This window comes from Perognathus longimembris, chromosome 9, assembly GCF_023159225.1.
Source record: "Perognathus longimembris pacificus isolate PPM17 chromosome 9, ASM2315922v1, whole genome shotgun sequence".
Classification (NCBI taxonomy): domain Eukaryota; kingdom Metazoa; phylum Chordata; class Mammalia; order Rodentia; family Heteromyidae; genus Perognathus; species Perognathus longimembris.
Window position 1 is genome coordinate 38,668,980 of NC_063169.1, and position 12,767 is coordinate 38,681,746.

The window sequence follows — 12,767 nt, forward strand, 5'->3', positions numbered from 1 at the left end:
TATCCAGGTGTAGAGTATCTGGGATGTTTCCATAGCTGGGCTACTCTGAATTGTGCTGTAATGAACATGAGTGTGCACATGTCTCTATTATGGCTGGATTATCATTTGTGTATCATTTATTCTCACAGTTTGATATCAAAAGTCAATGAAACTTTTCTGTGAATGTCCAGATAGTGAATAATTCACATTTTTCAGCCAATAACATTGACAAATGTCACAATAATTCAAACGCTGTTGTCATAGTACAAACATATCTGTCTACACTTTAGTAACAAAACATGGCTATCACCAATAAAAATCTTATTTACAAATTTGGATGTCATGTAATTTTCACATCTCATATTATGTTAAAATGTTTCCCATACCACAGGGTTGAATTGGGGTAGCATTGGTGTCTTCCCCCTCCATGTCTCAGAAACTGTCGTGGCTGCTGCAGAGAGCAGATTTGGTTGGCCTTTGGTCTGTGTGGATTTTGTGACTAGGAAGATGGTTAAAGGCCCAAGCCTTCTAAAATCTTAAAGTTGTCACCCTGCTTAAACTAGTAGGGCACCAGCCTACAAAAGCCAGAGTACTCAGAGTAAGCAACCAGGGAATACTGGGCGATTTCAAATGTCTTCAACCAGTCTGTGTAGACATTTGCAGGCAACCCAGCAGAAGGTGTGACAATGTATCCAAGGGACTCTGAGAGATGCCACTACAGCCTTGCCCAGATCCAACCCATCTCTCCTGCCTGCCTCCATCACACCTGACTAATGAAGCCTGCTGATTTGGGATAGAAGACACAGCCACCTCGGATCCACTGAAGCTGAGCCTTTTACATTGTCCTGACCCTTTGCCCTCTTGATTGTTATTCATTTGTATTCTCTTCCACCTGCCAGTAAGGTTAAATGAGATGATTTGATTTGATGGCACATGGATCTCATTCAGTCTGCTGTTCTCTGTTACAGCAGAACTCTGGCAAGTATTTGTTGGTCAATTCTCAACAATTTACAGGTAAGCTCTACTCCTATTGTTCTCCTGTTGCTTTAATTGGAAATAAAAAGGGCTCTTATGGCTAAGATTCCTTGGATTGCAGTTCAAAGCCACCCCGGGCAGGAAAAAAAAATATCCCTCTAAAACTCCATCTCCCAACTAACCAGCAAAGAGCCAGACTGGAAGCTTGGCTCAAGAGAACCAGCCAAATGCTGAAAGCGGCACCGTGGCTCAAGTGGTAGAGCACTAGCCTCGAGCAGAAGTGCTCAGGGACAGTGCCCAGGCCTTGAGTTCAAATCCTGTGAATGCCAACTGGGACAAGCTATCCAAACAATGAGCACCTAGACCTTCAGGATGAGGTCAATCCTTACAATGAGGAACCATGGAGAGGACTAAGAGGAGATGAAGTCTCATCTTAAATGGAGTCAATTTAAACTTGCCCTTTCAAAATTAATCAGAGCCGGGAGATCAAGAGGAATAGTTGTTTACCTACTTAATGTCCATACCTGTCCATTTTCCATCTGGACAGAAACTTGCATTCTTGCCTTTGTTACTTGCTATGTATATATATGCATATATATTGGCCTCTGACTGGTTACTCCCAACCAGTCCACTATCCCTAAACACTTCCTTCCTGCTCCCAGTCCAGTTATTCTTCCTTCCTTGTAATGGGCCACAATTGGGTTTATGTTCCAAATGCAACTTTTCTGGCTTGTGCTCAGGGTGTGTTCTCCCATGTCGTTCATGTTAACTGGTCCTGTGAACTTGTCAGCCTTTTGCCTGACCTTTTCAAAAGTCTCTCTTAACAGGATAACATCCTCACCCAGGATGTCACTGGGAACTTGCAGTTAAAGGCCATCCTCTTACTACACTGCTCTGCCCAGCACAGATCTGGACCCTGAAGACCACAGCCCCAGTGACTCCTTGATGTGCCCAAGCTGCGGGAGGTAGCCAGAGGAGACCATGTCACCCATTGACCATGATAACCATTCTCATGGAAATGGTTTACCAACCAGTCAAACAAATACTTTTCGGATGGTACCAGGCCAAATGACAAATCAGGGACCTCTGACTACTTCACCCCTTTACAGCAGGAAGTAGCTCCAGAAGAAACAACCTCTGCCCATACTCCCAGCCTGGTACCCCTCCTCTGTTATTAATAAACAACAAATAGGGGAACCTTAAAAAATGTTTCCCACAATTAGAAACTATAGAAGCTATGCTTTGCTGATAAGCCATATAAAGCAAGCAATAAAGTTAGGCTAACAGAGCTGAACTATTCTACACTCTCTTTAATCTCCCATGGGCCAATTTGTCCCATAACCCATAGATTACCTACTCTCCTCTGTGACATTCTGTCATCAGATTTCATTCATGGATTCCCTTACTATTGGACATTAAGACTGACATTTTCTTTGTAATCTATTCCAAAATGACCAATATACTTTTGCAAATGTTTTAGGTGAGGTGGGGATTTTATCTTTTAAAAAACTTATTCTCCATTGTCTATTTTTCTATTGTTTCCTATTTTCTCTCTAGTCTCTATTTTAAGGCAAATATCTCTAAATATTCTAATCTTACAATTTTTTTTGCCTCTTTTGGCTCATTTCCAGTGTTTCACTTGATCAACTCATAGCAATTATAATGGTACATAACCATTTCTATGGTAAGAAGTCTCCTTATATCTTGAGCCTCTTTTGCTTTGTATGTTCAAACTTATACAGGTGCAGACATGCAAGCTAACATTGCCATAGCTTTATAATGTATTGTTGCTTTTATTATGATAAAGCACCAAAATTACCCTTTCAAAACTCTTTGCCTTTAGTTCAGCTTTGCATTTGTTACATTGTTCTCAGTGATCTCCACTTAAATACTTTTGTTGTTAAGCTTTCTGTGTGGTACAGTTTTGAGAGTCATTCTCAGAAGCTATATGATTATTTCTTACTCACTTTGTGGGTGAGTTTAAGTCAGCTTTGGTAGAACGGGTTAAAGTTTGTGTCAAATTATCTGGCTCTCTTGTTTCTTCCATTACCTGGACGGGATAACTTTCTTAAGAACATCAAGTAGCATGGAGTCAGTATTAAGTAATTGTTATTTATTTATAATTCTTCTAGTGACTGTTGACCTATCTGGTCTCCTTTCTAGCATTGCTTTGTTTTTTTTTTCTCTACCATCCTCTTCAGTTTGTTTACGGTCTCCTTTCCTTTTATTACTTCTTATTTCCTCTGTTTTTGAGTAATCTATATGTTGTATGCCTATCCTTGTAGTCATTATTCTTACAATTTCTATGGTTTTATTGAGATAAACTTGATTATAGTTTGATTAATTTATATACACATGTATAATTAATATTTCAGTCACTCTGTTCATGTTTTCTCAGATTATATGTTTGTCATTTGGCATCCATCAACTACAGAGACAAATAGTAGCCAAGTTATTTACATCTCCCCTCTGGCCCAAAGCCCTTTTACTGAACGTTCTATCTAAATTTCACATACTGAGCCAACATTTCTCTTCCCTATCAGCCCATGGTCAGATCGCAGACATGTACAGACAGTCTCTCTCCCCACAGCCCACTGGAATTACTTAACTAGACAATCCCAAAAGTTTCTCCTGCCCCTCATTTCCTTTCCCATAGACACTCCAGCAAAGGCTTTAGCCTCAGCTTTTTCTTCCTTTTCTGTCTCCTGGTTGAAACCATGTTTCCTCATATGAACCCACATAGAATGGCTTGACCCCTAATACTTGAGGAAAGATAACTCATAAATTCTTCTTTAGAAGGCATTACCCTTTTTGTCATTAGTTTCCTAAATTCAAATTCTGTGTACATAATTGATAAAATATTCAGGACCTTTCTTTTGTTTCTTTTCATTGCTTTCTTATTCCCACAGCATGCACTGGTCTGCTTTGTATCATAACAGATTATGTTTTATAGAATTTTATATAACTAGAATTGTACATTGCACATTTCTTTTTCTGAATCATTTCACCCCCAATTATTTTTCATTTATTATGCAATATATATGACCATTCATTTCATTTTGAGTAGTATTCTATTGTATAAAATATAATAACTTGTTGATTCATTCATCTAATGATGGACTTTGGATTACCCCCTATTTATAGTTATTATGAATTTTTGTTTGGATTTTTAGACACAAGTTTTTATGAAGACATATGCTTTCATTTCTGGTATAAGTAACCAGGAGATGAATGACTGTTCCCCATGGCAGATATATGATGAACTTTTATTTTTAAAAAATGACAATTTTCCAAAGCAGGTTGTCTCAGTTGACATTCTCACCACCAGTGTATGAAAATGTTGTTTTGCATTCTGTACGTATCTGGTTGATTTCCAATGTAAGCCCTTTAGTGAATATGCATTGCCTTAGTTATATCTTTGGAAATTAAAAAGTTGTTTCAATAGTTAACAATTACGTAATGACTTGAAATATCAGATTGCTCTCATTACCTTTTGATCTCATGTCTTTCCAAATACGAATTAGTAATCTTCTTAGTGAGGCTCTGTGGTAGGTAAATTCCCTTACTTTTTGTGGTTTATCTTTTGCTTTTTCTCCAATAGTAGTTTAGCTTGGTACCCTCAAGTACCTTGTACCTTGGTATCTTCTAGTCTATATTGTTACTGATGAGAACCTGATTTGGTCTATTGTCATTATTTTTGAGGTTATCTGTCCTTTCTTTCTAGTAGCTTTTAATGATAGCTCTGTTTTTTACACTACGTGTGTTTACTGACTCATCTAGACATAAATTTAGCTTTAACCATACTTCCCACAACAACTGACATTCTTTTGATGTGAAAACTTTTGGTTCTGCTCTCAGTTATTACTCTCCTCTGCTTGCCTTTTTATCCTTTGGGAACTCTTATTAAATAGATTGTGGAGTTGTTTAATCTGTCTTTCATTTCCGTTAGCTCATATTTTAAAATATATTATTTCTTCTTGTATTGAGTTTTAGATATCTCAGCTCAGCATTCCAATTCATTAATGAGAGATTTAGCTATTCCATTGGAGAACTGGAGAAATGTCTACACTCAACCAAGCCTCATACAATGTCTAAACTCAACTGTCAAGTACAGTTCACAGAGATGCTATGTAATAACTATGGGCTGATTAAATAAACATTGAGACACCTCACATATTTGATAATTTCATTCTTAGTTATAGGTATATATCTTCATTAAAATTAAATATAATATTTATATAACCACTCAACTTTTAAAGCTACACATCAACGTTCCATAAATACAAACAGATTTTAAATGTTGTGCAGCATTAGAATGTTTTTGTTCTGACTTCACTTTGGGGTTAAACTTGTTATCTTTTGGAAAAATCCTTTGGGCTCTTTTGGCAAAACCCTTAGGTTATGGACTTTCCAGTTAACCCCAAGTTTTGGATTTCTTTAATATTTGATCATTTTCATTATCTTATATCTTGGAATTTTATGGTTTCCTACAAGATAAGAGTTTGTCTGTTTTGCTTCCTGTGCTATATTTGCTGGCACTCATTGCTTTGTGTTGTACAAAGCAGCATGGAGAAAGATGGAGGAAGTTTGCTTTGTAAGTAAGCTATGCTCTTTTTTTATTAGGAAGAGCCATTACCGTTTCCCTCTTTATTCATACCAGATAAGAACTGAGATCCTGACAATTTCTTCTAGTTACATTCTAATGTGAATTTACTAGCTCAGTGTTCACACAGTAAACAAGGAAAGATGCTAGGATCTTTTAAACATGGAAGGATATTGGGTCACTTGACACAACCAGTTAAACCAGTAAAAGCCCATAAAATGGCTACAGCAGGTAGAGTCTAGTGATCACAAAGGGCCACCAGCAGATTTGTGTCTGAGCCTCCCAGGATGAGCCCATCTCTCAACAATATTGTGTCTTCTCTGCAGAGAAGTGGAACATTGATCAATTCTTTGATTGTGGCTTTGACCATCAGCGGGCAACACCTCTGCTCCTCTTCCACATTCACATGTCCTTGTCAGGTAGGGAAAAATTTCTATTATGGTTCTGCTTTTCTTGTATTTCCTGCCTTGATCCTTCTGGTTGCTGGATATGCTCTGAGAAGCCAAATGTGGAGCCTAACCACTGAATACTGCTGCTGCAGTTGTGGCCCTCCTTTCCGAAGAGTCAGCCCTCTGGAACAAAGGCTGGCTTGCCTTCAGTTCTTCAGCATCACTGGGAGGGCACTTGTGGCTCCATTAACATGGCTGGCGGTGACCTTGCTACGAGGGACCTATTATGAATGTGCAGCAAGTGAGTTTGCCTCTGTCGACCATTACCCAGAGTTCGATAATGTCACTGCCAGCAAAAGAGAGGAGATATTAGCTGGATTTCCATGCTACAGGCCAGCTCCTTCTGATGAGAGCCTAGCAAGAGATGAAATAGCTCTTCTGCACAGATTCCAGTCACAGGTAAGCTTTTAACGTGTGTTTTTTTTCTGCCATAACTAACTCCATAGTTATTACAGTTGCTGGGAACACCTCTTATTTCTGCTGATTTTTGTATTGTCTAACCAAAGAACAAAAAGCAGATAGTACTGATCAAAATGAAGTCTGCTGAACTACCTATTGCAAAGCATACATAAAAAAATCGGGTAATTATAAATTGAAATATATTCTTGCTTAGCTTAAATTAAAAAAATACACAAAGGTAAGAATTTTCTTAAGATCATATTAAAATATTAAATGTACACACTGATTTCTATAAAAACAGTTTGAGTTTTGATTACCACACTGTTTTTTTTGTTTTGTTGTAACAAAATATATATTTATACACAGATATTTTTGTCATATACATATACAGATATTTCATACATTAATTTTAATCCTTGTAATATTGAGAGATACAAACTCTATTTTTACAGGTGAGTAAATAAAGTTCAGAGAAGTTATGTAACTTATAGAGGATGGTACAGCCACTAAATAGCTGATCAAAATAGCCAATGATCACTGGGCACTAGCTACTCAGGAGGCTGAACTCTGAGGATGGCAGTTTGAAGCCAGCCCTGGCAGGAAATTCCATGAGACTCTTATCTCCAATAAACTACTCACAAAAAGCTGGAAGTGGTGCTGTGGCTTAAGCAATAGAACCCTCACCTTGAACAAAAGAAGCTCAGGGACAGTGCCCAAGCAGAGAGTTCCAGAATTGGGGGGGCTTGCTCATTTGAGCAATGTATGTTACTTCCAGTTGGATTTTCCTGGGTTGACCACAAGATCTTATTAAGTAAAAAAAAAAAATCACTTATTTGCCTACCTTCCATTCTGAAATTTCTTCCTGACATTTGTTTCTTCCGTTTCAATCTACCTTCTACATGCTTGCCAAATGCATATCTCAATGCACATTCTGTGGTAAGGTCTTCCCCTGTCTCATAGAGTACTTAAGTGATTTTCCTACAATTTTAAGCACAAATTCTTTGACATAACATAAAAGGTCCTTCAACATTTCACCTTTGATCCTCTTCTACATGGTTCCTATGATGACAATATGAATACAAAATACCTATGGCCCTCCCAACTCTTCATTCTCTATTTTCCTGTGTTGAGTTTTTTTTTAACTTTGTAAAATGAAACTTTTATTTTTTCCTCATTTTTATTAGCATCAATTATTTGTACAGGAGAGGAATTCATTTCACACACACACACGCACACAACATATGATCAGACATTCCCTTGTGTCATTTTCTGTCATCACCCTCCTTATTTTCCTGTCTTCTTTCCACATAACAAGTCTATCCAACTTGTACCTGCTGGAATGCTTTTTTTCACATAATTTAAATCTGGCCACCATCTCTCTGAGTATTCTGATATATCATTAAATTCATTTACTTCTCTTCCATTGTGATTCTCCAGGTGCTATTTTTACTCCTATAAAAAATTATCACATTTTTCTTGACATTCAGTTATCTCCCCTTTTAGGCTTAAAGATTGTATAGATAAATTCTCATTTCAATCTCCATCACTCAGCACCAGGTACCACAAGTAGTGAGAGGTCAAACTAGAGATGAATAAATGATAGCTGGTGTATACATGGCTGAGATGGCTTTTCCCCCTTTGCCTTTTAATTGGGTTAAATGCAATCCAATATTACTTTGTAAGCATTAGCATCTAAAGAGTGCAACCATTTCATGTTGCACTTGCTGCTAATTCCAGGCTTGTTGGTGAATATAAAGATGCAGAAGAGGCCTCTGTCCAGACTGTGGGTACACACTGTTAGCTTTCCTAAATGTATGAAACGGTCTTCTTTACTTTTCATACCATTTGCTAAGTGTTTAAAAGAATAATAAAAGAAAATATTTCCCAATTTGAAAAACATTTATGTCAGTCTTTAAAAGCAGGAAGAGTCCCCAAAACTAGTTTATTTTTAAAGAAGTACTATGAGTTCCAGTGACTATAATATCAATAATCCATTTAGAGACAAAGTCCATTCACTGATTTATTTCATTGCAAAAGCAAGAGGAAAGAGCAATTCAGGAAGAAGTATTAATTAATGCTGTTTGTAAGCTCATAGAAGACAGGTGGGAGGCTAGCATTATTGTTTATCACACCATCATTTCCATCACTATCATTAGTAAATATTTATAAAACCCCCAAAGAATGTCTGGGTCTATATTTGATGACTGAGAAATAAGGTTGACCATAAGCAAAAGCCAGTGTTTATGCATGGTATGTAAGGTTAATTGGTGGGTTACAGCGTCAGCCACTCTAAGGACAGTACTTAGAATCCATGCCATGTCCGCTGGTCAAATTCCTTAGTAATCTGAAGGCCAGCAGATGTGGTTTGACCTATCCTTTTATCAGCATACTTTCTGCAACACAGTCAGCACTTTATTAATACATTGAGAGACTGGAAAAACAATGCGCGAATCTACATTTTCGTTCTCAGTTTTGTAGGAATCCATGTCACCACGGCTTTTTCTCAAATACTTGATGTGCTGTTTTGTTTTTTTCCTCCCCTAACAAACATGCGAAGATGCTGGGCTGGATTTTGATCACCTTGGCAACCATCGCATATCTAGTCTCCCGCTGCATTGCGAGATGCTGCTCTCCCCTTACCTCTCTACAGCATCACTACTGGACCAACCACCTTCAAAACGAGAGGGAGCTCTTTGAACAAGCCGCAGAAGAGCACTCCTTGCTCGTCGTCAGAGAGCGCATAAAAAAACTGTTTGGCTTCATTCCTGGGAGTGGTGATGTCGAACACCTCCGTATTCCTTCCTGTCAGGACTGGAGAGATATAGAAGTACCCAGTCTTCTGTGCATGGGCGATAACTCGCAAGGCCACCACTACAGTTTCCTGGGAGACAGGGTGGTTGAGGATAATGAGGAAGACAAACCAGAAGGAATTGAATTAAAACCTTGATAGTCCTGCCTTTCCCAATGCAAGTTACTGAACAGATAAATGATGATGGAGTTTCCACACAATCTCCTCATCTTTTGTTTTTTTCCCCTTTGATATTTGCTTCTAGAATCCCATCAAAATACTATTTCCAAAGTCAATTTATCTGAGTAACTATGCCAATCTATGTTCTTGAAATTTCATTTTGCCTTCGGATGCCTATTGTGTCATATTGGTCCAATTAATTAAAAACAACATAAGAGTTTTAAGCCCTATCAAAATTTGTATCTTAGTGCTGTTGTTAGCTGTATGAAGATGAACATTTTGGGGTACCATTTTGTCATCTGTAGCTGGCCTGATGGAGCAGTTATGATGATCAAGTGTGATATAAGCCAGTTGTTTACCACAAAGCCTTTGGTAAAGTAAGTACTAGTAATACTAATGTCACTCATCTCTCTTAATTCCATGTCTTCTATCACTAATTCTACTCCTTATAATTTCTGCTTTAATCTATTTTTACCTTTATAAAGTAAGTTTTCACTGTTCCCTTCTCTTTCATCAAACCTGAATAGCTGACCATTTGGAAAGAAAGGAAACATTCTCTCTCTAACTCTGACCCATGTGAGAAAGATTTTTAAGTCATCCTTGTGATTCGGGAAAACCAATGCATTACTGTGTATCATTAATTTTATTATTTGTATCATTAATTTTATTTTCAGGAACTTTAAAAGTTTTTTCTCTATTGTTTTTGTAAAGATGATGTGCAGAGGAGTTATACTTACATAAGCCAGATGATGAGTACATTTCTTTTTGAACAATGTCACCTAATTTTCCCCTCCCAACCCCACCCACCAATTGTATAAACAAGTTAAAAAGAAAAGAAAAAACAAAACCAGCAACAAAGAAAATAGAAACCTCTCAGGAACATTTTTATCATTATCTATAAAGTTTATTCTAGAAAGCTTCTCTGTGCTTCACTACTGAGGGTCTTATGTGTGCCTTTACTTTTTCAAAACTTTGTACTCAAAGTCTACTTGGGAAATGTGGAGCCATTGCTTGTATTTGCATATCTACTATTAGAATTCAAAAAGGAACGATACCATGTTGCCCTTTGTCTGCTTTGCTAATACGTATGTAACCTCTAGTAGTTGGCACTTTTCTGGGTTATCCTGATTTCTTCTGATCCTTCCTTCCTTTCTTTCTTTCTTTCTTGCTTGCTTGCTTTTTGCCAGTCCTGGGGCTTGAACTCAGGGCCTAACCACTGTCCCTGGCTTCAAGTTGCTCAAGCCTAGCACTCTACCACTTGAGCCACAGCGCCACTTCTGACCTTTTTTGTTTATGTGGCACTGAGAAATCCAACCCAGGGCTTCCTCTATGGGAGGCAAGCACTTTACTACTAGGCCATATTCCCAGCCCCTGATACATTACTTCTGATACAGTTTTTTCTACATGATTTTTGCCATGTTCATTTAAGCAACTGATGCATTGACCATCTGGGGCACATTGGCAATCCGGGAGTTTTTATTTATTCATTTCTTTAGCTCATTTTGTTTTTGGCAATGGACTGCCAATGGTCAAATTTCACTCTTTTAAGGCGACAATTTAACTTGATTATCTAAAAAGCAACTATTTCTTGGTAATTTATATTTTACAAAAGTATGGGAAATTATATTTTGTTTTACATTTTAGGTCCTTCAACTTAATGAAAACAAGTGGGAAATGATTTTCTTTCTATAATGAGAATTGAATCCAGGGTCTCATGCATGCACAGAACACATTCTACTTCTTGGGGCTATGCCCTCAGCCCATTCGCTTCCTATTTTGTTCTTTGAGATACGATCTTAATAAATTTGCCTGGGGTGGCCTTAAATCCACAATCCTTCTGCCTCTGACTTCATGGCTGAAATTACAGGCATATGCTACCATGCTAGAAAAAATTTTAGGGAAATAAAATGTTTTTAAGATTCCCTTCTCCATAGAGACTGTTTAGCATCAGACTTTGCTGTACTTGCCATTACTCCTTATTTAAATGGCAAAGGTTTAGTTCATCTCACTGGCCTTTAATTCTTTCATCTGAACATCAGGATAATGATGCCCTATCTTCTGCAAGGCAAATAACTGAACTCCATACATTCTTGAGGTCCTTTCTAAACCCCATAAAATCATTATGCTAATGTATGTACTTGTGTCAACAGATATACAACCTTCTGGGATGCTAGTAGGTCAATGTTCCTTTTTATGGAAGGAAAAATATCAGAGTTGGATTGAGCTTTGTCAAGTCGACTGGGATTATACTTTTTAAAGAGTGTTGACCATTTACAAGTAGCTAGGAAATGTTATTCTATCATATCAACAAACCGCATAACTCAGTATTGACATGAGATTATAGAAGGATATTAAAACAAAGTAGAAGTTGTTATGGAAGGAAACTTGTGTTCTATATAAGAGTTAGTAAACATGGAAGTAGAGGTATGCTTCAAGTGGTAGAGCAAAAAATGCCAAGTGAGAGTGCATGGCCTGGAGTTCCGATACAGTGCCAGCACACATGGACACACACACACACACACACACACACACACACACACGTGTAAAGTCTTAACATGTTTTGTTCTCAAAATTCTCCTCCAGTTCTAAATGCTGTGGCTCTGTGTGTTCATAAGAGCTTTTAACATAGCTTTGTAACAAGGCTACTGGTTAAATGAACCAGGCTCAGAGTTGGTTTATTAGTTTTTAGAAACTATGCCACAATAAAGAATCTTCAATAACACATTTAATTAAAAGCAATGTCAAAGATGTAGGAAGCTACAGCATTACATCATCAGAAAGATTAATAGTTGTTTATACCTTATTATTGGAAACTTTGTCTCTACCAGCTTCTGTGGCCCATTCTTCTTCAGCCTCTTTCCCAGTATGACATAGGAAGTTTATATTTTGCGCTAATCATGATTCTTTGGCTGTTTAACAAGGTTTTAAAGTACTTTTTAGCACCTAAAGGAACATTTAAAAGGTCATACACACACTTGGGATTTATTGTTTTCTGTATTTTCTGTTTTAAATGAAATAATTTGAATTCCCTACCTTTTTTTTTTTTTTTTTTTGGCCAGTCCTGGGCCTTGGACTCAGGGCCTGAGCACGGTCCCTGGCTTCTTCCCGCTCAAGGCTAGCACTCTGCCACTTGAGCCACAGCGCCACTTCTGGCCGTTTTCTGTATATGTGGTGCTGGGGAATCGAACCTAGGGCCTCGTGTATCCGAGGCAGGCACTCTTGCCACTAGGCTATATCCCCAGCCCCAACTACCTTTTTATCTCTTAGAATATTCTTTTGTTCCACAGAGTTACATAAAAAATTTCCAGTAAGAACATGGCACTTCCTCCCTCATATGTTTAGTAGATTTATGTAATTGTGGAACTTACAGTCAATTATATGCTAATATGTCTTT

The 12,767-nt window shown here is 37.7% G+C and overlaps 1 protein-coding gene across 1 annotated transcript; it reads left to right on the forward strand.

Annotated features, from left to right (window-relative positions):
- Positions 1–5,844: 5,844 nt before the first annotated feature.
- On the forward strand, positions 5,845–9,352 carry Calhm4 (calcium homeostasis modulator family member 4). Its single transcript, XM_048354678.1, has 2 exons — positions 5,845–6,405; positions 8,963–9,352. Exons 1-2 carry the CDS (start codon positions 5,845–5,847, stop codon positions 9,350–9,352), a joined length of 951 nt encoding a protein of 316 aa, XP_048210635.1.
- Positions 9,353–12,767: the final 3,415 nt, after the last annotated feature.

What these genes read in the sequence shown, in the direction of transcription:
- Calhm4 (XM_048354678.1), top strand. Translation starts at nt 5,845, where the DNA reads ATGAGCCCATCTCTCAACAATATTGTGTCTTCTCTGCAGAGAAGTGGA. An exon ending in TGCACAGATTCCAGTCACAG is followed by an intron (nt 6,406 to 8,962) that starts GTAAGCTTTTAA and finishes AAACATGCGAAG; the next exon opens with ATGCTGGGCTGGATTTTGAT.